Genomic DNA, 25276 nt, shown 5'->3' with positions numbered 1-25276 from the left:
ATAGAGAAATAAATAAATAGAGAAATAAATAAATAGAGAAATAAATGAATAGAGAAATAAATAGATTGATAAATAAATAGAGAAATAAATAGAGAAATAAATAAATAGAGAAATAAATGAATAGAGAAATAAATAAATAGAGAAATAAATAGAGAAATAAATAAATAGAGAAATAAATAGAGAAATAAATAGATAAATAAATAAATAGATAAATAGATAGATAAATAGATAGAGAGACCCCCCCCCCCCATTTGTAAACAGCAGAGACTGTGAGGGAGGCCTCTAGCAGCCCCCCCCTTTGGGGAGTGGGCGTGGCTGCTTTCCCAGCGTCCCCGCCCCCTTCTACGTCACGGCCAATGGGAGCGGGGATTCCCTTGTGGCCCCGCCCCCGGATCCTTTTGGCGCGCCCGAGCACGTGGCGGGGCCCCATTGGGGCGTGCGGCCGTTGAGGGATGGAGCAGGCCGGCGGAGAGGAGCATGAGGCGGCCCCGGGAAGAGGAGGACGAGGAGGCTCGGAGCGAGGAGGAGTGGGGGCGGCGGTGGTGGAGGAGGGCCCGCCGGGGGATGCCCCTGGGGGTCTGGAGGGAGACCCCTGAGCTTCTCAAGATCGGGGGCCCTGTGGTAAGCAGGCCAGAGAGGAGAGGAGGAGGCCCCAGGGAGGCCAGGCCAAAGATCCGGACCCTTTAAGGCCCAGCACACAGCCAGCCCATGCCTCCAGGAGATCAACAAAGTTATTATTCATTTATTTTATTTATTTTAGTATTATTTCCTATATTATTTTATTATTTATTATATTATTATTTCATATTATATTATTATATTTATTATCATTACATTTAAATTATTTATTATAGTAGTATATTATTGTTGTTTACATTTATTGTAATATTTATTATTATTTACTTCATTATTTCAGTATTTATTATTTATTTTATTATTAGGCTTACACTCTTAATTTATTATTATTATTAAAGTATTATATTATTAATTATTTATGTTAGTATTTTATATTATTATTATTAATAATAATATTATTTCAGTATATTACTATTGTTTCTTATATTATTTTTGTTATATTTATTACATATATTATTTATTATAGTATTTTATTATATTATACTTAGATTCTTAATGTATTATTATTTATTATATTATTAATTCTTTATGTTATTCTTTTATATTATTTATTATATTTTAGTATATTACTATTATTTCTTATTTTATTATTTTTGTTTTGTTATTTCTTATATTATATTGTATTTCTTATGTATGTTATTTATTATAGTATTATATTATCCAAATTTATTATTGATGTTATTATTAAATTTATTATATTGTTAATTATTTTTGTTATTCTTTTATATTATTATAATATTATTTTAGTATACTATTATTTCTTATATCATTTCTCATTTTATTATTATATTTATTTTAGTATTGTTTCTTATATAATTTCTTATTATATTATATTTGTTATATATATTATTTATTATAGTATTATATTATATTCTTAATTTATTATTATTTATATTATTATTAAATATTATTATATTGTTAATTATTTATGTTATTATTTTTATATTATTGTTTATATTATTTTTGTTATATTAGTATTATTTCTTATATCATTTATTTTTTATTATATTTATTTTTTATTATTATGTTCATGCAGCTGCTACTATTAAGGGTGTGGAACTTGAAGTGGCGCCAAAGTGCATTCGTTCCACAGTGCAGACGCATTGTTTCTTGGCCTGAAATGGGAGACATAGTTCTGTCCTTTATCTTCCCTTTTTTTTATGGCAGCATCTGACGCCTGGGGAGATAACAATGGAGGGTCATAAGACGTTTTTGTGGAAGCAGATGCCCTGAGTTCAAGCCCCGTGATTGCTATATATATATATCAACACATACATACACGTATACATATATACGCATGATTTGGAGTTAGGGATTATTATTATCAGCAGTATTATTAAGTTATTATTATTTATTGGTATTAAATGGTTAGTATTAAATTACCATGTATTATTATTATATTATTATTTTAATGATTGCCAAGTCATTGTTTATTATTCACTTATTGTTTTCTCCCAGTGGGTGACCTCCTCTCCTATCTCGGGACAAGGTCCCACCCCATCCCCCCCCCCCCCGGACCCTTTCCCGTCACATGAGGACCTAAGACCCCCCCAAATTATTATTATTAAATAAATAAATCGTTGTTTATTATTATTATTATTATTATTATTATTATTAAACTTTATTTGTATCCCGCTAGCATCTCCCAAGGGATTCGATGCGGCTGACAACAGGCCAAAGCCCAGCACAACACAATACAACAATACAATACATAGCAAAATAAAACAGTTAAAGCAGAAAAACAATAGCAATAACAATACAACAGGATGTTATTAAAAACTGAGCCGGCTGAGGTGGGGTACAGGGTTAAAAGTGCTGAAAAAGTGTCGGAGGGATATAAGATTAAAGTATAAAGTATATTATTAAATTATTATTTTATTATTTGCAAATTATTGTTTATTATTAAATTATTATTTTATTATTGCCAAATCGTTGTTTATTATTAAATTATTTTATTATTGCCAAATCGTTGTTTATTATTAAATGATTTTATTATTGCCAAATTATTGTTTATTATTAAGTTATTATTTTATTATTGCCAAATTATTGTTTATTATTAAGTTATTATTTTATTATTGCCAAATTATTGTTTATTATTAAATTATTATTTTATTATTTGCAAATTATTGTTTATTAAATTATTATTTTATTTTTGTCAAATTATCGTTTATTATTAAGTTAATATTTTATTATTGCCAAATCGTTGTTTATTTTTAAATTATTTTATTATTGCCAAATTATTGTTTATTATTAAGTTATTATTTTATTATTGCCAAATTGTTTATTATTAAATTATTATTTTATTATTGCCAAATTATTGTTTATTATTAAGTTATTATTTTATCATTGCCAAATTATTGTTTATTATTAAATTATTATTTTATCATTGCCAAATCGTTGCTTATTATTAAATTATTATTTTCTCCCAGTGGGTGACCTCCTCATATTTTTGGACCAGTTTTGGACTAGTTTTGGACCAGTTTTGGACCAGTTTCTCCCCCCCCCCCCCCCCCCGGACCCTTTCCCGTCACATGAGGACCGAAGGCCCCCCCCCCCACCTGTGGCCTCTGTTCTTCCCCCTCCCCGGGGCGGTAGGGCGCTCCCCTTTTTGACGGGAAGCGGTTGCACAAGCGGGCCTTGTTCCGACTCGCCTTGGATTTTGGCCCCTGAGAAGCGCAAGCACACACCCGCGGCCACGAGGGTTGGGTTCCAAGACACACAAAGGAAAGAACCAAGACACACACAGCCATCTCGCTCTCTCCATCTCTATCTATCATTTCTGTCTCTTATTGATCTATCACCTATCTATCATCTGTTTCTCTTCCAATCTATCTATCTATGTCATTTCTCTCATTGGTCTATCACCTATTGAGGTTAATAACTGGGGCGGCGTACAGGGAGCACACAACTCCCATGTGACACCCGGCCCAAATTACCTGTCCGAACACATCTCCCCCTACGTACCATCGCGGAGATTAAGATCCTCCGGGGAGGCCCTGCTCTCTGTTCCGCCATTGTCACAGGCACGAGAGACAGGGCCTTTTTGGTGATTGCTCCCTGGCTATGGAACTCCCTTCCTGGTGGGATCAGGTCGGCCCCCTCCCTCCTGTCCTTCAACACTTGGCTGTGGGATCAAGCTTTTGGGACAGGGCAAGAAAGTGGCAATAGGAAAGATGACCAGGCCAATTAGATTGGACGTGGGTGACTAGGACAGTTTTAAATGATGTATTTTAATACTGAGATCAATGTTTTCCATGTTTATGTATGTGTATGTGAATCTGTGTCCCGGCATTGAATGTTTGCCGTGTATATGCTGTGCTCTGCCCTGAGTCCCTTGAGTCGGGGTGAGAAGAAGGGCGGAATATCCATGTTTTAAATAAATAAATAAATAGATCAATCAATCAATTGATCCATCATCTGGGAAGAACACAGGGAAGGAACCAAGACAGACAGAGCCACCTCCCTTCCCTCTCTCTCTCTCTATTTATCTTTAATTTCTCTCTCTAAATGGTCTATCACCTATCGATAAATCAATCAACTGAGCCATCTATGTATCTATCAGCTTATCTATCTATCAGCTTATCTATCTATCTATCTATCTATCTATCTATTAACCAATCCACTATCAGCTATCCTATCTATCTATCTATCTATCTATCTATGTCATTTCTCTAATTGGTCTATCACCTATTGATAAATCAATCAACTGAGCCATCTATGTATCTATCAGCTTATCTATCTATCTATCTATCTATCTATCTATCTATCTATCTATGTCATTTCTCTAATTGGTCTATCACCTATCGATAGATAGATCAATCAATTAACTGATCCATCTACTTATCTATCAGCTATCCTATCTTATCTATCTATCTATTGACCAATCCATTTATCTATTTATCTATCAGCTATTCTACCTATCTATCTATGCATCATCTCTCTCTCTCTAATTGGTCTGTCACCTATCCATCCATCTATCTATCTTCCTATGTGTCAATCAATCAATCAACCAATTGACCCATAGACAGATCTAGCTTTCTGTCCTCTCTTAGATTAGTAGATAGGCAGATTGACAGATAGATAAATGGATGTATAGGTGATAGACCAATTAATCTATCTGTCAATCTTCCTATCTACTCATCTATCTATCTATCTATCTATCTATCTATCTATAATTTCTCTCTCTAATTGGTCTATCAACCATCTATCCATCTTCCTATCTATCAATCAATCAACTGATTGACCAATCTCTCTGTCCTCTCTTTAATTGATCTATCTATCGATAGGTGATAGACCAATTAGAGAAATGACATAGATTGATTGATCAATCGATAGATAGGATCGCTGATAGATAAGTAGATAGATGGATAGATAGATAGATAGACAGACAGACAGGATAGCTGATAGCTAAGTAGATGGATCAGATGATTGATTGATCTATCGATTGATACGTGATAGACCAATTAGAGAAATTCGTCCATCTATCTATCTGTCTATTTATCTATTTCTCTCTCTAATTGGTCTATCACCTATCAATCCATCTATCTATCTGTCAATTTTCCTATCTACTCATCTATCTATCTATCTATCTATCTATCTATCTATCTATTTCTCTCTCTAATTGGTCTTTTGTCTATCTATCCATCCATTCATCCATCTATCTATCTTCCTATCAATTGATCGATCAGCCAATCTATCTATCTGTCCTTTCTCTAAGTGGTCTATCGTCTGTCTGTCTGTCTGTCTGTCTGTCTACTAACCTATCAGTCTTTCTATCTACCCACCTATCGATTAGAGCTGTCTCTCTCTGACGTGTCTTCTCCCTTCCCTTCTTCCCAGTTTGTGGCGCAGCTGCTGGGCTTCCTGATCAACGTGGTCAGCTCCATCTTCTGCGGCCATTTGGGCAAAGCCGAGCTGGACGCCGTCACCCTCGCCGTCTCGGTAGGACTCTCTCCGTGCGCGGAAGAACCCCACAGGGCATCCCGGCCAACACAATCAAAACCCTCCCAACTGACGGCCATCCAGCCAGAGATGTAACAGATACACTACATTCTATGATAGAGCTATATCTTTCTATAGAATCCTAGAGTCGGAGGAGACCCTAACGAGAGGGCATCTAGTCCAGCCTCCTGGATCCAGTTAGGAAGAGCTCAATCAGAGGGCCATCCTGCTAGTAGTAGTAGTAGTAGTAGTAGTAATAATAATAATAGAAATCTAGAGTTGGAAGAGAAGCGCAAAGAGAACATGCTGGTCCAACCTCTTCCTGCCACTAAGTAAGACACAACCTGATCTCTCCTGACAGAGGGCCATCCAGTTCTGCTAATAATACTAATAATATAGTTGGAGGAGACGCCCAAAGGGCATCTAGATATTGCTAATATGCTCGGCCCTTGGGAAGAGCCCAGACACTTGTGCATGTGTGCTGTGTCGTTATGAACATGTAAATAAAATAATAATGTCCATATAATAATAATAATAATAATAATAATATACATCTCTATTCTCCCAGGCCCGATATTCAGAGACAAACCGCAGTCACTTGGACGTCATGTGCATGTGTGATGTATTGTTATGCACATGTAAATAAAATAATAATATCCATATAATATATAATAATAATATCATACATCTCTATTCTTCCAGGCCCGATATTCAGAGACAAACCGCAGTCACTTGGACCTCATGTGCATGTGTGCTGTGTTATGCACATGTAAATAAAATAATAATATAATAATTATAATTAGAATATTACATAATATTATAATATTAATTATTATTTTTATATTATAATTATAGTATTATATAATATTTATTATTATTTTAATATTATAATTATAGTATTATATAATAATAATAATAATAATAATAATAATAATAATAAAAATAGTATAATAATACATCTGTAATACTCTAGGCCCTTGGGAACAGCCTGATATTCAGAGACGAACCCCAGACACTTGGACCTCATGTGCATGGGTGCTGTGTTGTTGTGCACATGTAAATAAAATAATAATGTAATTATTATAATTAGAATATTATATAAGAATATAATATTAATTATAATTATATAATAATTATAATAAATAATATAAAATTAATTATTATTATATTATTATATATAATAATATAATATTAATTAGTATTATATTATAATTATAGTATATAATAATAATACATCTGTTATACGCTAGGCCCTTGGGAAGAGCCCGATATTCAGAGACGAACCCCAGACACTTGGACCTCATGTGCATGTGTGCGGTGTTGTTGTTGTGCACATGTAAATAAAATAATATCCATATAATATATAATAATAATTTTTTTTTATATATCTAATAATAGAGTTGGAAGAGAAGTCTGTAGGGGGCCTTCCAGTCCAACCACCTTCTGCCACAAAGGGGGGCACCACCCGATCCCTCCTGACAGATGTCCACCTGGCCTAGCTTCCTCCCTGCGCACAGCTTAACCTGCCCTCTTCCTTGCAGGTGATCAATGTCATCGGCATCTCCATCGGGACGGGCTTGGCCTCGGTGTGCGACACGCTCATGACCCAGACGTACGGGAGCCGCAACGTGAAGCGCGTGGGCACCATCCTGCAACGGGGCATCCTCATCCTGCTCCTCTTCTGCTTCCCTTGCTGGGCCATCTTCCTCAACGCCGAGCGTATCCTCCTCCTCTGCCGGCAGGACCCCGAGGTCTCCCGGTGCGCCCCCCCACCGCCCCCCCTTCCTTCCGGGACCCTCTCTTGGTCTCATCTGAGTTAGGAAGAACGTTATATTCTCTCTTTCTCTCTCTCGCAGGTTAACCCAGGTTTATGTGATGATATTTATTCCTGCGCTCCCAGTAAGTCCTCCTCTCTCTCGCTTCTTTTGCTTTTTCTATTATTATTATTATTATATTATTATTATTATTATTATTATTATTATTACCAAGTTTGCAAAATTTGTGTTTTTTTTTAAATCTGTCTGTTTGTTTTGTTCTGTTAGAAATGTAACACAATGGTCTGGTTGCTGATGACATTGCTGATGACACGATAAATAATAATAATAATAATAATAATAATTATTATTATTATTATTTATTATGCTACCAGCTGGTTCCCACGTCCTCTTAGTTATTGTGGGAACCAGTTAGGAATTATTTAGAAAATGTGCTAAGAGGTGGAGTAGAAAAATTAATTAGCACATTTTCTAAATAATTTCAAATATTGATATTTGAAATGTAACTTCTGTAGTTTGATGTATAAATTGCATGTACAAGGAGGGGAGGGGGAGTGGGAAAAACTAATAAAACAATTAAAAAATATTATGATACCAGTTGCAGTCCAAAATTCTCCGGAAATTAAGGCTCATTAGGGATCCCTAATAAATTAATCACTTTGGGTCTAAAGAGTGCTATACTCAGGTTGGCCAGCAGGCGTCACTGCAGAACAAGATGTGTGTATGTATGTGTGTGTGTGTGTTTGTGTGTATGTATATATATATATATATAACTAAATGGACCAGTACAACCAGAGATATGTCGGTATGCCATTGGAAGATGGGACTCCCAGGTCGGAAGATGGCCAAAATGCTACTGGGGAGGAGCAGAGGATAAGTTCAACTAGTCCCAGATGTGATGACGCAGCTAGCTCAAAGCCGAAAGGAAGGCTAGCGGCCGACGGTACTGGAGGCGAACGACGAATCCGATGCTCTAAAGATCAACACACCATAGGAACCTGGAATGTAAGATCTATGAGCCAGGGCAAATTGGATGTTGTTACTGGTGAGATGTCAAGACTAAAGATAGACATTCTAGGGGTCAGCGAACTGAAATGGACTGGAATGGGCCACTTCACATCAGATGACCACCAGATCTACTACTGTGGACAAGAGGAACATCGAAGAAATGGAGTAGCCTTCATAATTAATAAGAAATTCGCTAAAGCGGTGCTTGGATACAACCCAAAAAATGACAGAATGATCTCAATTCGAGTGCAAGGAAAGCCTTTCAACATCACAGTGATCCAAATATACGCCCCAACCACAGCTGCTGAAGAAGCAGAAGTAGATCAGTTCTATGAGGATCTGCAGGAACTACTGGATAATACACCAAAAAGAGACATTATTTTCATTACAGGAGACTGGAATGCCAAGGTGGGAAGTCAAGTGACAACTGGGATCACAGGCAAGCATGGTCTGGGAGAACAAAATGAAGCGGGACGCAGGCTGATAGAATTCTGCCAGGAAAACTCGCTGTGTATAACGAATACTCTCTTCCAACAACCTAAAAGACGGCTTTATACATGGACCTCACCAGACGGTCAACACCGAAATCAGATTGACTACATCCTTTGCAGCCAAAGGTGGCGGACATCCATCCAGTCGGTGAAAACAAGACCTGGGGCTGACTGTAGCTCAGATCACGAACTTCTTATTGCCCAATTTAGAATAAAACTAAAGAGATCAGGGAAAATACACAGACCAGTTAGATATGATCTCACTAACATTCCTAGCGAATATACAGTGGAAGTGAAGAACAGATTTGAAGGACTAGATTTAGTAAACAGAGTCCCAGAAGAACTATGGACAGAAGTCCGAGACATTGTTCAGGAGGCGGCAACAAAGTACGTTCCAAAGAAAAAGAAAACCAAGAAGGCAAAATGGTTGTCTGCTGAGACACTGGAAGTAGCCCAAGAAAGGAGGAAAGCAAAAGGAAACAGGGATAATAAGGGGAGATATGCCCAGTTAAATGCGCAATTCCAGAGGTTAGCCAGAAGAGATAAGGAACTATTTTTAAATAAGCAATGCATGGAAGTGGAAGAAGACAACAGAATAGGAAGGACAAGAGACCTCTTCCAGAAAATTAGAAACATTGGAGGTAAATTTCAGGCAAAAATTGGTATGATAAGAAACAAAGATGGCAGGGACCTAACAGAAGCTGAAGAGATCAAGAGAAGGTGGCGAGACTATACAGAAGATCTGTATAGGAAGGATAATAATATCGAGGATAGTTTTGACGGTGTGGTGAATGAATTAGAACCAGACATCCTGAGGAGTGAGGTTGAATGGGCCTTAAGAAGCATTGCTAACAACAAGGCAGCAGGAGACGACGGGATCCCAGCTGAACTGTTTAAAATCTTAAAAGATGATGCTGTCAAGGTGATGCATGCCATTTGCCAGCAAATATGGAAAACACAAGAATGGCCATCAGACTGGAAAAAATCAACTTATATCCCCATACCAAAAAAGGGAAATGCGAAAGACTGCTCAAACTTCCGTACAGTGGCCCTTATTTCTCATTCTAGTAAGGTAATGCTCAAGATCCTGCAAGGAAGACTCCAGCAATACATGGAGCGAGAGTTGCCAGATGTTCAAGCTGGGTTTAGAAAAGGCAGAGGAACGAGAGACCAGATTGCCAATATCCGCTGGATAATGGAGAAAGGCAGGGAGTTTCAGAAAAACATCTACTTCTGCTTCATTGACTATTCTAAAGCCTTTGACTGTGTGGATCATAATAAACTGTGGCAAGTTCTGAGTGGGATGGGCATCCCAAGCCCCCTTCCCTCTCTCCTGAGGAATCTGTACAAGGACCAAGTAGCAACAGTCAGAACTGACCACGGAACAACAGACTGGTTCAAGATTGGGAAAGGCGTCCGGCAAGGCTGCATCCTCTCACCCAACCTTTTTAGCTTGTATGCAGAACACATCATGCGAGGATGTGCGGGGCTGGATGAATGTAAGGCTGGGGTGAAAATTGCTGGAAGAAACATTAACAACCTCAGATATGCAGATGACACCACTCTGATGGCCGAAAGCGAGGAGGAGCTGAGGAGCCTTCTAACCAAGGTGGAAGAAGAAAGCGCAAAAGCCGGGTTGTAGCTAAACGTCAAAAAAACCAAGATGATGGCAACAAGAATGATTGACAACTGGAAAATAGAGGGAGAAACCGTGGAGGCCGTGACAGACTTTGTATTTCTAGGTGCAAAGATGACTGCAGATGCAGACTGTGGCCAGGAAATCAGAAGACGCTTACTTCTTGGGAGGAGAGCAATGTCCAGTCTCGATAAAATAGTGAAGAGTAGAGACATCAGACTGGCAACCAAGATCCATTGCCTAGTCCAAGCCATGGTCTTCCCTGGAGTCACCTACGGATGTGAGAGCTGGACCTTCGGGAAGGCTGAGCGAAGGAAGATCGATGCTTTTGAGCTGTGGTGCTGGAGGAAAGTGCTGAGAGTGCCTTGGACTGCGAGAAGATCCAACCAGTCCATCCTCCAGGAAAGAAAGCCCGGCTGCTCACTGGAGGGAAAGATACTAGAGACAAAGTTGAAGTACTTTGGCCACATCATGAGGAGACGGGAAAGCCTAGAGAAGGGAATGATGCTGGGGAAAGTAGAAGGCAAAAGGAAGAGGGGCCGACCAAGGGCAAGATGGATGGATGGCACCCTTGAAGTGACTGGACTGACCTTGAGGGAGCTGGGGGTGGTAACGGCCGACAGGGAGCTCTGGCGTGGGCTGGTCCATGAGGTCACGAAGAGTCGGAGACGACTGAACGAATGAACAAACAACATATATATATATATATATATATATATATATATATATTGCATTTACATATATATATATATATATATATATATATATAAATTTGATATGTATGTGAGCTCACACCATATTTCTATTAAATTAATAATAATAATATTTAAAATAACAATAGTAATAATAATAATAACAAATTATATTGTTGTTGTTATTAATATTACTATTGTTATTTTACTACCATTTGCAGTCCTAATACCTCCTAAAATAATGTGGCCATGTTTTGAGCAATCCGGAATCCGGTATAAATTCATCACTTTGGATCTAAAGGGTGTATACCCAGATTGGGCACTAGGTGTCAGTGCAGAGTCAGGTAATCTATATCAACAAAAATGCAATGTTAGTTTGTGGGATTAGCATAACTCCAAAACTACTGGATGAATTGACACCAAATTTGGACACAAGACACCTAACAACCCAATGTATGTCCTTCACTCAAAAAAACACTGAAACACAGAGCGGAAGGGACTTGAAAAGCCAAAAAACATATTACAATGCATGCGCAAAACCACATATATATGCGCAAACACACCTATATACACACACAAAACATATACACAGACTGGGCCACAGCAACGCGTAGCAGGGGACGGCTAGTATCTCTATAAATAATTTTGCTTGTCCTCCTTCTCCCGTAGGCAGCGTTTATCTACCAGCTCCAGATCCGATACCTACAGAGCCAGGTATTTGCTTGAAGAGGTGACAAAGCCCATCATCTGATGAATTTGTCTGGAATTTGTAACTTCTTGGGAAGCATCCCAGGCGCTGCCCCATCTATAGGTTCGGCACCTCAAAGTTCGGACTAAAACCCGGATCATCAAGTGTGAATTCCTTTTGTTTCAGGCCATCCTCCTGCCCCAGGTCATCACCGGCGTGGTGGCAAATGTCCTGAACATCATCATGAACGCCGTCTTCCTTTACACCTTCGACCTTGGCGTGGTGTGAGTTCGAATGTATATTATGTGTATACTAGCCGTCCCCTGCCATGCGTTGCTGTGGCCCAGTCTGTATATATGTTTGGTGTGTGTGTATATGTGTGTATATGTCTATATATCTATATCTATCTATATATGCAAACACATATATACACAAATATATAGATAGACAATTTGTATATGTTTTGTGTGTGTATATGTGTGTATTCATGTATATATCTATATCTATCTATATATGCAAACACACATATGCACAAATATATACACAAATATATAGATAGATAGATGGGTGTATATGTGTGTGCATATGTGTATATACGTCTATATATCTATATCTATCTATATATGCAAACACATATATACACAAATATACACAAATATATACACAAATATATAGACAGTCTATATATATGTTTTGTATGTGTGTATACGTGTATATATCTATATCTGTATATACAAACACACATATATACACCTATACACAAATATATAGATAGATAGATGGGTGTATATGTGTGTGTGCATATGTGTGTATATACGTGTGTATATGTGTGTATTTGTGTATTTATGTGTTTATATGTGTATATGTATATTGTGTATACGTGTGTGCTTGTGTATATATGTGTATGTATGTCACTATGTAGATGTGTGTATGTATGCATATGTATATTGTGTATTGTGTATTGTGTGCTTGTGTATATATGTGTATGTATGTCTATGTATATGTGTATGTATACATGTGTATATGTAAATATATGTTTATGTGCACGTCTATATGTATGTGTATATTTGTGCGTGCTTGTGTACATATATGTGTATGTGTGCATGTGTATATGTATATGAGTGTATGTGTATATGTGTATATAGTTTATTTTGGGGGTTTTAAGTCCATTCTGCTCGTTTTTTTGTGTTTTTAGGGGTGATGGTCACTCGTTGGCCTGATAGGTGTCTTGTGTCCAAGTTTGGTGTCAATTCATCCAGTGGTTTTTGAGTTATGTTAATCCCACAAATGAACATTACATTATTGTTTATATAGACACTATGTCCCCTGCCACGTGTTGCTGTGGCCCACATGGGGGTTCTGTGTGGGAGGTTTGGCCCAATTCTCTCATTGGTGGGGTTCAGAATGCTCTTTGATTGTAGGTGAACTAGAAATCCCAGCAACTACAACTCCCAAATGTCAAGGTCTATTTTCCCCAAACTCCACCAGTGTTCACATTTGGGCATATTTAGTATTCATGTAGAGTTTGGTCCAGATCCATCATTGTTTGAGTCCACAGTGACTCTGGATGTAGGTGAACTACAACTCCAAAACCAAAGGACACTGCCCACCAAACCCTTCCAGTATTTTCTGTTGCCCATGGCAGTTCTGTGTGCCAAGTTTGGTTCAATTCCATCATTGGTGGAGTTCAGAATGTTCTTTGATTGTAGGTGAACTATAAATCCCAGCAACTACAACTCCCAAATGACAAAATCAATATTTTTCAGTGAAGGACATACATTGGCTTGATAGGTGCCTTGTGTCCAATTTTGGTGTCAATTCGTCCAGTGGTTTTTGAGTTCTGTTAATACCACAAATGAACATGACATTATTATTTACATAGATTTGCCTGTCTCTATAGTGACACCTAGTGGCCGACTTGTATGTAGCTTGTCTCTTCAGTGACACCTGGTGGCCACACTGGGTATAGTCCCTCGTCTCATATTTCCTTTTATTTGTCCCTTCTTTCTTTTTAGGGGCTCGGCCTGGGCCAATACGCTCTCCCAAAACTTGCAGCCGCTCCTCCTTTTCCTTTACGTTTGGTGGAAAAAGATACACAAGAAGACATGGGGCGGTAGGGGAAATTTCACTTCTTTTCCCTCCTTGAAATCCTGATTGAACATTACTAATTTTTAAAAAAATCAAGGTTAAATTAAAATAAAAAATTATTAATTAGTGATAAAATCATTTGCATTTAATAATTTTATAAAATAAAAGGTTTGTTATTATTATTGTATTAATATATTATTTAATTATATTTATATTATATCATATGTTTAGTTAAAATAATTTAGATTCATTTTCAACCCAACCAGGCTGTGCATCAGAAGAAGTGCAATTTTATTTTTATTGTACTGTATTTTTATATATATTTCAATTTTATTTAGATATTATTTTAGTTTTGTATATTTTTAGGTTTTTAAATACTTCTATTTATACCTTGTTTTATTTATTTTTAAAATATATTTTATGTATTTTTATTTTTTATTTTATTTTTACATTCTTTTAATTTTATCTATATTTATTTTAAAATATTTTTATTTGTACCTTATTTTATTTTTACCTTATTTATGTTTCAAAATATTTTAGATATTTTAATTTCATTTTTTATATATTATATTATATATTTTTATTTTAAAATATTTTTACCTTTAGCTTTGTTATTTTTAGAAATATTTTTAAATATTTTTATTTTTACCTTATTTTGTTTTTACCTTATTTTTAAAACATTTTTATTTTAAAATATTTTTATTTTTACATTAATTTTACATATTTTATTTTAAAATATTTTATTATTACCTTATTTATTTTTTAAAATATTTTTAGATATATTATTTTTAATTTTTAATTTTTTTATTTTTACCTTATTTTATTTTTAAAACATTTTTATTTTTACATTATTTTGATATATTTTTATTTTCAAATATGTTTATTTTTACCGTATTTATTTTTAAAAATATTTTTAGATATATTATTTTTAATTTTTAAATATTTTTATTTTTACATTATTTTATTTTTTAAACATCTTTATTTTTAAATGTTTTATTTTTACATTATTTTGATATATTTTTATTTTTAAATATGTTTATTTTTACCTTCTATATATTTTTAAATATTTGTATTTTTACCTTATTTTATTTTACATTATACACACACACAATATTTTTACATACTTTTATTTTTACATCATTTTATTGTATTTTATTTTTAAAATTTAATTTAATTTTTAATTTAGCGTTTTCCCCACCTCTGTTTCCAGGCTGGGGGTGGGACTGTTTGCAGGAGTGGGGGTCCTTCCTCCGCCTGGCGCTGCCCAGCATGCTGATGATGTGCATTGAGTGGTGGACCTTCGAAATCGGGAGCTTCCTGACCGGTGAGCCCGCCTTCCTTCCTTCCTTCCTTCCCTTCCCCAGACCCCCCTTCTTCCTGCCCCCCTTTTTTGGGGTTCGTGGCGCCATTCCCTCCCCTCTGACTCCATTGATTTCCTGCAGGAATGATCAGCGTTGTGGAGCTGGGCGCCCAGTCCATCATCTTCGAACTGGCCACCATTGCTTACCTGGTGAGCAGCCACTGGGCCACCCAGGCCTAAGTCCTCAATTGTTCTCCACTCCCTAAACTTAGTATTTAGGCTGTTTTGCATTTATTATTATTATTATATTTAATATTATTATTTAATATTGTGATTACATTATTATGATTCAATATTGTTATTATCATCAAATATTACATTATTATTATGTATTATTACATTATTATTGAATATTATTATATCACTATTATTGTTGCACTATTTAATTATATCATATAATACTATGATAATTAGCACTGGGATTGTGGCGCAGCTGGCTGAATGTCAGCTGCATTGCGATCACTTCTGACCAAAAGGTCATGAGTTCGAAGCCAGCCCGGGTCGGAGTGAGCTCCCGACCAATTGAGTAGCTTGTTGTCGACCTTTGCAACCCAAAAGACAGTTGCATCTGCCAAGGAGGAAATTTAGGTACCACTTATGTGGGGAGGCTAATTTTAACTGATTTACGAGGCCATAAAAATCTCCAGGAAGTATGCACAAAATGAGGAAGTACCTCATCAGTGTCACAAAAATGACGGTGAAGCGACGGCCAAAAGCTGGAATGTTAAATAGCCTCTGAGTATCTGCCTATATATGTTGTGTGTCTATGGCATTGAATGTTTGCCATGTATATGTACATTGTAATCCGCCCTAAGTCCCCTGCGGCGTGAGAAGGGCGGAATATAAATACTGTAAATAATAATGCAACAATACTATGAAAATAATGTAATGATGATAATAATAATTTCGCTATTCCTCCCTGCAGCTGCCCCAAGGCATGAGCGTGGCGTCCGGGGTTCGGGTGGGGAATGCGTTGGGGGCCGGAGATGTGGCACAAGCCAAGACATCCTGCATCGCGGGCCTCCTCTGCTCAGGTGCGCCTGTCTCTTTAAGGTGGGGCGGGGCTTCCTCCCAGGACGGCCTGTCCTTAAAGGCACAGCATCCCGCAAATGGCTGCTTTAGCGGAATCCAGGGAAGGTGTCCACACTGAGCGTGTTTCCTTTCTGTTCCTTTTCCCTGAAGGCGTCTTCGCGGTGGTCTTTGCGGGACTCTTGGCGGCTATCAGAAACGTGGTGGCTTATATTTTCACCAGCGACAAGTGCGTATGACCCAACGTCATAATTGGACTGAAGTTGATACTAATTTGCACACTTGGTTACACGCTCAGTCGTGCATTTGATTGTGAACTCAAGCACCCGATCTCCATTTACGCTCATTTCACACTTAATCATGTATTAACTAGTGCTTTCACTAGTGCATTGGGTTGCACACTCATTGGACCTACATTCATTTGCATACTCGGTAGTGTATCACTAGTGCCTTCACTTGTGTCGGGTTGTACACTGATCACTGGACCTGCACAAACATTCATTTGCACACTCAGTAGTGTATCCACTTGTGCATTGGGTAGCACACTCATTGGACCCACAGCGACATTCATTTGCACACTCAGTAGTGTATTCACTAGTGCCTTCACTTGTGCATTGGGTCGCACAGTCATCATTGGACCTGCACTGACATTCATTTGCACGCTCAGTAGTGAATTTACTAGTGCCTTCACTTGTGCATTGAGTCGCACAGTCATCACTGGACCTGCATTGACATTCATTTGCACACTCAGTAGTGTATCCATTTGTGCATTAGGTGGAACACTCATTGGACCCACAGCGACATTCATTTACATATGCAGTAGTGTATTCACTAGTGCCTTCACTTCTGCATTGAGTCGCACAGTCATCATTGGACCTGCATTGACATTCATTTGCACACTCAGTAGTGTATCCACTTGTGTATTGAGTCGCACACTCATTGGACCCACAATGACATTCATTTGCACACTCAGTAGTGTATTCACTAGTGCCTTCACTTGTGCATTGGGTTGCATAGTCATCATTGGACCTGCATTGACATTCATTGGCACACTCAGTAGTGTATCCACTTGTGCATTGAGTCGCACACTCATTGGACCCACAGCGACATTCATTTGCACATTCGGTAGTGTATTCACTAGTGCCTTCACTGGTGCCTTGGGTTATACACACCTGCATTGACATTCATTTGCAAACTCTGTAGTGTATCCACTTGTGCATTGGATCGCACACTCATTGGACCTAAAGCGACATGCATTTGCACACTTGGTTGCACATTCTAGTTGTGCATTTGATTGTGAAGTTAACCCCCTAATCTGTATGTACATCAATTCACACATTCAGTTGTGTTTTCACTAGTGCACTCGTTTGTGCATTCGGTCACACACTCACCATTGGATCCGCATTTACACATGAAATGCTGGGAATTGTTGTCTATAATGAGAAAGTGTTTTGGCTCCACCTAGTGTTTGTTGAGGGAATTGCTTGGTGTTTCCACTTTTTCAACCGACATCGGTTGCGAATCTTCTGACTGTTTCTCGCACGTTTTCCACCCACGTTTTCTGCCTTGTCCTTCCAGAGAGATTGTGGCCTTGGTCTCCAAAGTCATGATGATCTTCGCTCCCTTCCACCTCTTTGATGCCATGGCCGTAAGTGACCCCCGCCCCCCAAGAGACGGGCACAGATCCCTTTGAGGGCAAGTTTCTAGTCCTCAAGGCCAATACCAAGCCCTTTCCCCCTGCAAATGCCATTCCAGGCCACCTGCGGAGGGGTGCTGAGAGGCGCCGGGAAGCAGAAGATCGGGGCCATCGCCAACGCGGTCGGATACTACGTGGTCGGCCTCCCCATCGGCATCACCCTCATGTTCAAATACGGCCTGGGAGTCATGGGTGAGTTGCTGGCCCTCCATCGGGAGGGATCGCGGGTGAGGTTGTGACCTCCTGGCAGAATGGGAGTCAGGCTGGATGGCCTTTAGGGGCCCCCTCCACCTTCGTGGGCTCTGTCAGGACATAATGGGAGAGGCTGGATGGCCCTCTGTTGGGAGGGGTCGGGTGGCCTCTTCAGGGTTGGCAGAGCAGGGTTGGATTGGGTGGCCCTTCAAGTCCCACTTCCATGAATCTAATAATAATAATAATAATAATAATAATAATAGGACTTCTATCTTGCTTCCTGGCAGAATGGGGTTGGACTGGATGGCCTTGAGGGTTCCCTTCTGATTCTAGCATTCTTTGATTGTTGTTGTTGTTGTTGTTATTGTTATTGAGCAGAGTCTGGGTGGCCATCTGTTGGGAGGGATCAGATTATGTCTTCCTTTATGGCAGAATGGAATAGTACTGGATGGTCTTGAGGGTTCCCTTCCAACTCTAGCATTCTATGATTGTTGTTATTGTTGTTGTTGTTAAGCAGAGTCTGGGTGGCCATCTGTCGGGAGGGATCAGATGGTATCTTCCTTTATGGTGGAATGGAATAGGACTGGATGGTCTTGACGGCTTCCTTCCAACTCTAGCATTCTGTTGTTGTTGTTGTTATCAAGCAGAGTCTGGGGGGGGGGGGCATCTGTCGGGGGGGATCAGATGGTGTCTTCCTTTATGGCACAATTGAATAGGACTGGATGGTCTTGAGGGTTCCCTTCCAACTTTAGCATGCTGTGATTGTTGTTATTGTTGTTGTTAAGCAGAGTCTGGGTGGCCATTTGTTGGGAAGGATTGGATTGTGTCTTCCTTTACGGCACAACGGAATTGGACTAGATGACCATGAGGGTTCCCTTCCAACTCTAGCATTCTATAATTGTTGTTATTGTTGTTATTAAGTAGAGTCTGAGTGGCCATCTGTCGGGAGGGATCGGATGGTGTCTTCCTTTATGGTTCCCTTCCAATTCTAGCATTCTATTGTTGCTGTTATTATTATTACTATTATTATTATTATTATTATTGTGAACAAGCAGAATCTGGGTGCCCATCTGTCGGGAGGGATCGGATTGTGTCTTCCTTCATGGTGGAATGGAATAGGACTGGATGGCCTTGAGGGCTCCCTTCCAACTCTAGCATTCTGTTATTGTTGTTGTTGTTGTTGTTGTTGTTATTATTATTATTCTTGTTGTTAAGTAGAATCTAGGTGGCCATCTGTCAGGAGGGATCAAATTGTGTCTTCCTTCATGGTGGAATTCAATAGTACTGGATGGCCTTGAGGGCTCCCTCAACTGTTGTTGTTAAGCAGAGTCTGGGTGGCCATCTATCGGGAGAGATCGGATGGTGCCTTTTGGAATAAGAGGGCCTTCCAACTCTAGGATTCCATGGCGATACAAACAGAGTCTGGGCGGCCCTCTGTGGGGAGGGTTTGGGTGGCAGAATGGGGTTGGGCTGGGGGTCACCCTTTGTGATGGGTCTGCCACTGAGCCCCCCTTCCTTCCTTTCTGTCCCTCCTCCCTGCAGGGCTCTGGACCGGGCTGATCGTGTGCATCTCCTTGCAGGCCGCTTCCTTCCTGGTGGTCGTCCTGCGCATGGACTGGAAGAAAGCCGCCGAAGAGGCGCGTCCCTTTCCCTTCTCCGCTCTGGAAGAGCCATGCATTGGCCTTGCGTGGCCCATGAGGACTAGCGCCTTGCATCTGACGCTCCTTTGTTTGCTTATTATACTTCCAGGCCCAGATCCGGGCGGGATTGGGAGTCCGGCTCCAGGCCGAGGCAGAGGACGAGGCGGCAGCGGCGGCGGCGGGTGGCAAAGTGGTGCCTTTAGGTACTTTTCAATGTCCTTCTCAGTTTTAGGGAGCGATGGGAGCTATTCCACAGTGGAAATGCTGCTTGGAAACCCCTGGCCATCTGTTGGGAAGGTTTTGATGGTGCCTTTCCTTCCTGGCGGAAGAAGGCTGGACTGGATGACCTCTGGGGATCCTTTCCAACACTATGAATCTACTACTACTACCACTAATAATGATTATGATAATAATAATAGATAATAATACAATAGTAATTCTATCTTCTTGTTGGCAGAAGGGGTTGGACTGACTGGATGGCCTTTGGGGGTCCCTCCCAACTCTATGTGTCTAATAATAATAATAATAATAATAATTATTCCATGTTCCTGGGAGAAGGGGGTTGGACTGGATGATGTAGATTCCAACACTATGAATCTACTACTACTACTACTACTACTACTACTACTAATAGTAATAATAATAATAGTAATAATAATGACAATAATAGATAATGTTGTTGTTGTTCATTCGTTCAGTCGTCTCCGACTCTTCGTGACCTCATGGACCAGCCCACGCCAGAGCTCCCTGTCGGCCGTTAATCTATATAAATAAATAAATAAATAAATAAATAAAAAGGTTGGCAGGATGGGGTTGGACTGGATGGCCTTTGGGGGGTCCCTTCCAACTCTTATGAATTTACTACTAGTAATAATGATAATAATAGATAATAATACAATAGTAATTCTGTCTTGCTGGCAGAAGGGGGTTGGAATGGATGGCCTTTGGGGGTCCCTCCCAACTCTAATAATAATAATAATAATAATGAAATGATTATAGAATATCATTATATAATAATAATAATTTTGTTGCGTTTGGGGGTTGACTGGATAGCCTTTGAGGTTCCTTCCAACCGTATAAGTAATAATAATAATAATAATAATAATAATGTAATGATTATAGAATATCATTATATAATAATAATAATAATAATAATAATAATAATTTTGTTGTGTTTGGGGGTTGACTGGATAGCACTTGGGGTTCCTTCCAACTGTGTAAGTCTAATAATAATAATAATGTAATTATTATAATGTAAATAATAATAATAATGTAATAATAATAATAATAATGTGTTTCAAATAATAATAATAATAATAATAATAATAATAATAATATGGATTATAATACAATAGTAATCCTATGGTGATTCTCCTCCTTTGCAGCCTACCTGGCCACCGAAACGAGTGTCCCCAACGGTGCCATCTTTGTGGGCCTGACTCCCGATGACGGTGGTGCCCCGTCTGCGCACCAGCTGCTCCCCCCTGAGGATCTACCGGATTTTGCCGTCCTGTCTGGGAAGCAGCTCTTGGTCCGGCGGGGTCTGGCTGTGGCCTTGGCTGTGGGCCTCTTGGTCGCAGGGGTCCTCACCCGCTTCCTGCTGGACGGCCGGTAGGAGGAGGAGAGATCCGGCTCCGGTCAGAGAAGATCCCGTCGGGTTCTTTGGATCGCAAGGAGGGATGACAGACCAGCCACAGAGATCCAGGCGTGGGCTTCCGGGATCGCCCAGGATTCTTTGGCCAGAACCTTGTTGATGGGATCCAACAAGAAGAAATCTCAATATTTCCTGCTCCGTTCCTTCCGTTGACGGGATCCTTCCGTTGAGGAGATCTTTCAGTTGAGGGGACCCTTCCGTTGAAGAGATCCTTCCATTCATGGGATCCGGCAAGAAGAAATCTGAATATTTCCTGCTTCCATTGATGAGATCCTTCTGTTGACGGGATCTCTCACCCGCCCCCCGCCCCCCGATTTTGTAATTCTTTTACAGGGTTTTTACAAATAAAAATGATTTTCTGACAGTTGTGAATGATGGATGGCTTTGAATGGCAGAAATAATAATAATTATTATAATAATAATTGTTAATTTTATTTGATTCATAATGTAAATATCATGATTAATAATTTTATGTATTATTATTTGAAACACAAGATGATTATTATTTGAAAAACAATATTATTATTGAAACACAATATTATTATTTGAAATACAAGATGATTATTATTATTTGAAACAATATTATTATTATTATTTGAAACACCACAAGATTATTATTATTATTAGAAACACAAGATTATTATTATTATTATTATTATTAGAAACACAAGATTATTATCATTACTTGAAACACCATAAGATTATTATTATTATTTGAAACATAACAATATCATTATTATTATTATTATTATTATTATTTCAAACGCAAGATTTTTATTATTATTACTTGAAACTGAAACAAAACAATATTATTATTATTTGAAACACAAGATTATTATTACTTGAAACAAAACAATATTATTATTATTTGAAACGCAACCAGCTCACTCTGCTAGCAGTTATAATAATAATAATAATAATAATAAGAAGAAGAAGAAGAAGAAGAATAAATAGCAATCCAGAACTGGAAGTCCTTCTTGACTCCGGGCATTTTGGATCAAGGGGGGTGCAATCGCTATTTAGCACTAGATTTAAAATCAGCTAAGCCAGGGGTCCTCAAACTACAGCCCGGGGGGGCAGATATGGCCCTCCAAGGTCATTTACTTGGCCCTCGCTCAGGGTCAACCTAAGTCCGGAAAAACTTGAAAGCACACAACAACAACCACAATCCTATCTCCTCAGCCAAAAGCAGGCCCACACTTCCCATTGAAATACTAATAAGTTGATATTTGTTAAAATTGTTCTTCAATTTAGTTATTGTAAAGTTTTTGCACTATAAATAATATATGTGTAGTGTGCATAAGAATCCATTCTCTTTTTTTTCCAAATTATAATCTGGTCCTCCAACAGTTTGAGGGGCTGTGACCCGGCCCTCTGCTTCCAAAGCTAAGCACTGCAAAACAGGAATGAGAAACTCTGCAAAGACAAGAAGGCAGGCAGGCTTGGTGGGTGTGGCTTGCTCACAAGGGAGGCGGGCTTCTCAGTGGGCTGGGCGAGGGATTGGCGGCCTGGCCGTGAGGGGCGGAGCCTGGAAAGGAGGAAGAGCTCTCTCCAAGCTCTTGATTGGCTGGTGGGGGCGGGAGGCGTGGCCTTCTCAGTCGAGGGCCTGGGAGAGGAGGAGGGGCGGGGCCTGGAAAGAAGAGTGAGTTTGCACTTCATTGGCTCCTGGGGGCGTGGCGTTCTCATTGGCTCATTGTGGGCGGGGCCTTGACGAATGAGAGGCGGGGCCTGGGAAGCAGAGTGAGCTTGGGGGAGAGAGAAAGGGGAGGAGCTTTCTTCAAGCCCTTGATTGGCTGGAGTGGCCGGAGGGGGCGTGGCCTTCTCAGCCAAGCGGGCCCGGAGGAGGGGGCGGGGCCGGTCCTTGATTGGCTGGAACGGGCGGGAGGGGCGTGGCTTGGAAAGAAGAGTGGGTTTGTGGGGAGAGAGAGAAAGGGGAGGAGCTTTCTTCAAGCCCTTGATTGGCTGGAGTGGCCGGAGGGGGCGTGGCCTTCTCAGCCAAGCGGGCCCGGAGGAGGGGGCGGGGCCGGTCCTTGATTGGCTGGAACGGGCGGGAGGGGCGTGGCTTGGAAAGAAGAGTGGGTTTGTGGGGAGAGAGAGAAAGGGGAGGAGCTTTCTTCAAGTCCTTGATTGGCTGGAGTGGCCGGAGGGGGCGTGGCCTTCTCAGCCTAGCAGGCCTGGCGAAGGAGAAGGGGCGGGGCCCAGGAGCGGCGGGCTAGAAGGCGGTAGGGAGGCGGGGTTCTCAGTGGGTGGGCGGGGCCTGGAAAGCAGAGTGAGCTTAGGGGGAGGAGCTCTCTTCAAGTCCGAGGGGCGTGGCCTTCTCAGCCAAGCGTGCCAGGTTAGAGGAGGGGCGGGGCCCTCGATGGGGGGCGGGGCCTTGTCCTAATAAGGGAGGGAGAGGCGGAGAACTTCAAGCCCTTGATTGGCTGGAGTGGTCGGAGGGGCGTGGCCTTGTCAGCCAAGCGGGCCTGGGGAGAGGAGGGGCGGGGCTTTCGATGGGGGGCGGGGCATTGTCCTTATTAGGGAGGGAGAGGCGGGCCTGGGGAGAGGAGGGGCGGGACCTCAATGCGTGGGCGGGGCCTTGAAGAGTGAGAGGCCGGGCCTGGAAAGCAGAGTGAGTTTGGAGAGAAGGAGGGGGCGGAGCTTTCTTCAAGCCCTTGATTGGCTGGAGTGGTCGGAGGGGCGGGGCCAGGGAAGGCGAGAAAGAGGAGGCGCTTCCTTCCATCCAGGGGGTGGAGCTTTCTTCGAGTCCTTGATTGGTCGGAGTGATCGGAGAGGGGGCGTGGCCTTCTCAGCTAAGCGGGCTGGGGGAAGAGTGGCGAGAAAGAGGAGGAGCTTCCTTCACTCCCGGTGGGCGGAGTTTCCCCGGATTGGTGGAGAGCGGGCGATGCGGGGCGTGGCCCGAGGCGAGGTTTGAAAAGGGGTGGGCGTGCGAGGCGGAGCCGCAGTCGGGGCCGGCGGGCGTGCCGAGGGCATGTCTGCTCTGCCGCCTTCGCCGCCGTGTCCGCTGACGGAGCTGCTGGGCGAGTCGCTGTCCGCGCCGGATGGCTCTGCGGTGCCCACGGCCTCTCTCCGGGCGCGCGGGGTCTCTTTGGTGGGGCTCTACTTCGCTGGCGGGGGAGCCGGGCCCAGTGGTGGCGGTGGGGCCAGTGGTGGGGGCCCGGTCTCTGCCAGCCTGCCGTCCTTCTACGCCCGCTTCCGCGCCGCCTCCCCGCCCGAGCAGGCCCATCGCCTGGAGGTGGTGCTCATCTCGGCCGAGCAGGACCAGGCGCGGTGGAGCCAGGCCCTGCGCGCCGGACCAGGGCTCGCCCTCCCCTTCGCTGAGAAGCGGCGCAAGGTAACGGGAACGTGGGGAGGCCCTGACACGTGTCAAGAGTCAGGGAGTGCTTCCCCCCCCCCCCCTGTCTCCACCTCATGTCACTAGGTGGATGGCTATCCCCTTCTGATCCCCTCAGGAAATAATTATGGAATATTAGGTTAATAGTACGGCGTATTAATACAACCATAACATAATAATATCATAATATTAGTCTAGCAACATAATATCTTCCCTTGTCATGTTCCCCCCATCATCTCTCTGATTTTATGTATTATTATTTCCCTTTATCATATTATCTTATATTTATTATATTATATTATTTCCCTTTATTATCTTATATTTATTATATTATTATATTATATTTCCTTTATTATAATATCTTATATTTATTGTATTAAATTATTCTTATATTATTTCCCTTTATTATCTTATAT

At 40.7% G+C, this 25276-nt stretch overlaps 3 protein-coding genes across 3 annotated transcripts in view; 2 read left to right on the top strand and 1 right to left on the bottom strand.

Annotated features, from left to right (window-relative positions):
• LOC132763806 (multidrug and toxin extrusion protein 2-like) overlaps positions 1-25276 on the bottom strand; it is a 60613-nt gene that overhangs the window by 28406 nt on the left and 6931 nt on the right. The window lies entirely within an intron of this gene.
• SLC47A1 (solute carrier family 47 member 1) lies at positions 412-21890 on the top strand. The gene is made up of 16 exons (XM_067472209.1): positions 412-621; positions 5476-5577; positions 7119-7336; positions 7434-7476; positions 11849-11893; positions 12054-12151; positions 13883-13980; positions 15166-15279; positions 15398-15465; positions 16241-16349; positions 16498-16573; positions 17923-17992; positions 18100-18232; positions 19775-19869; positions 19982-20075; positions 21258-21890. Exons 1-16 carry the CDS (start codon positions 478-480, stop codon positions 21485-21487), a joined length of 1737 nt encoding a protein of 578 aa, XP_067328310.1. The 5' UTR covers positions 412-477; the 3' UTR covers positions 21488-21890.
• Positions 24483-25276, top strand: part of NXN (nucleoredoxin) — a 57701-nt gene continuing 56907 nt past the window's right edge. Inside the window, exon 1 of the mRNA XM_060757638.2 lies at positions 24483-24860. Within this exon, the coding sequence (XP_060613621.2) occupies positions 24498-24860 (363 nt within the window). The 5' untranslated portion in view covers positions 24483-24497. The remainder of the gene's footprint in view (positions 24861-25276) is intronic.

This window comes from Anolis sagrei, chromosome 11 (assembly GCF_037176765.1).
Source record: "Anolis sagrei isolate rAnoSag1 chromosome 11, rAnoSag1.mat, whole genome shotgun sequence".
Classification (NCBI taxonomy): domain Eukaryota; kingdom Metazoa; phylum Chordata; class Lepidosauria; order Squamata; family Dactyloidae; genus Anolis; species Anolis sagrei.
The sequence above is the reverse complement of the archived record's forward strand: the minus strand, read 5'-3'. Positions and strand labels throughout refer to the sequence as shown.

Bases quoted from the DNA above. Each gene is read 5' to 3' on its own strand.
- SLC47A1 (XM_067472209.1), top strand. From the start codon at position 478: ATGAGGCGGCCCCGGGAAGAGGAGGACGAGGAGGCTCGGAGCGAGGAG. The intron at 12,152-13,882 runs GTGAGTTCGAAT...CTTTCTTTTTAG, and splicing joins ACCTTCGACCTTGGCGTGGT to GGGCTCGGCCTGGGCCAATA. The intron at 16,350-16,497 runs GTGCGCCTGTCT...TTTTCCCTGAAG, and splicing joins CGCGGGCCTCCTCTGCTCAG to GCGTCTTCGCGGTGGTCTTT.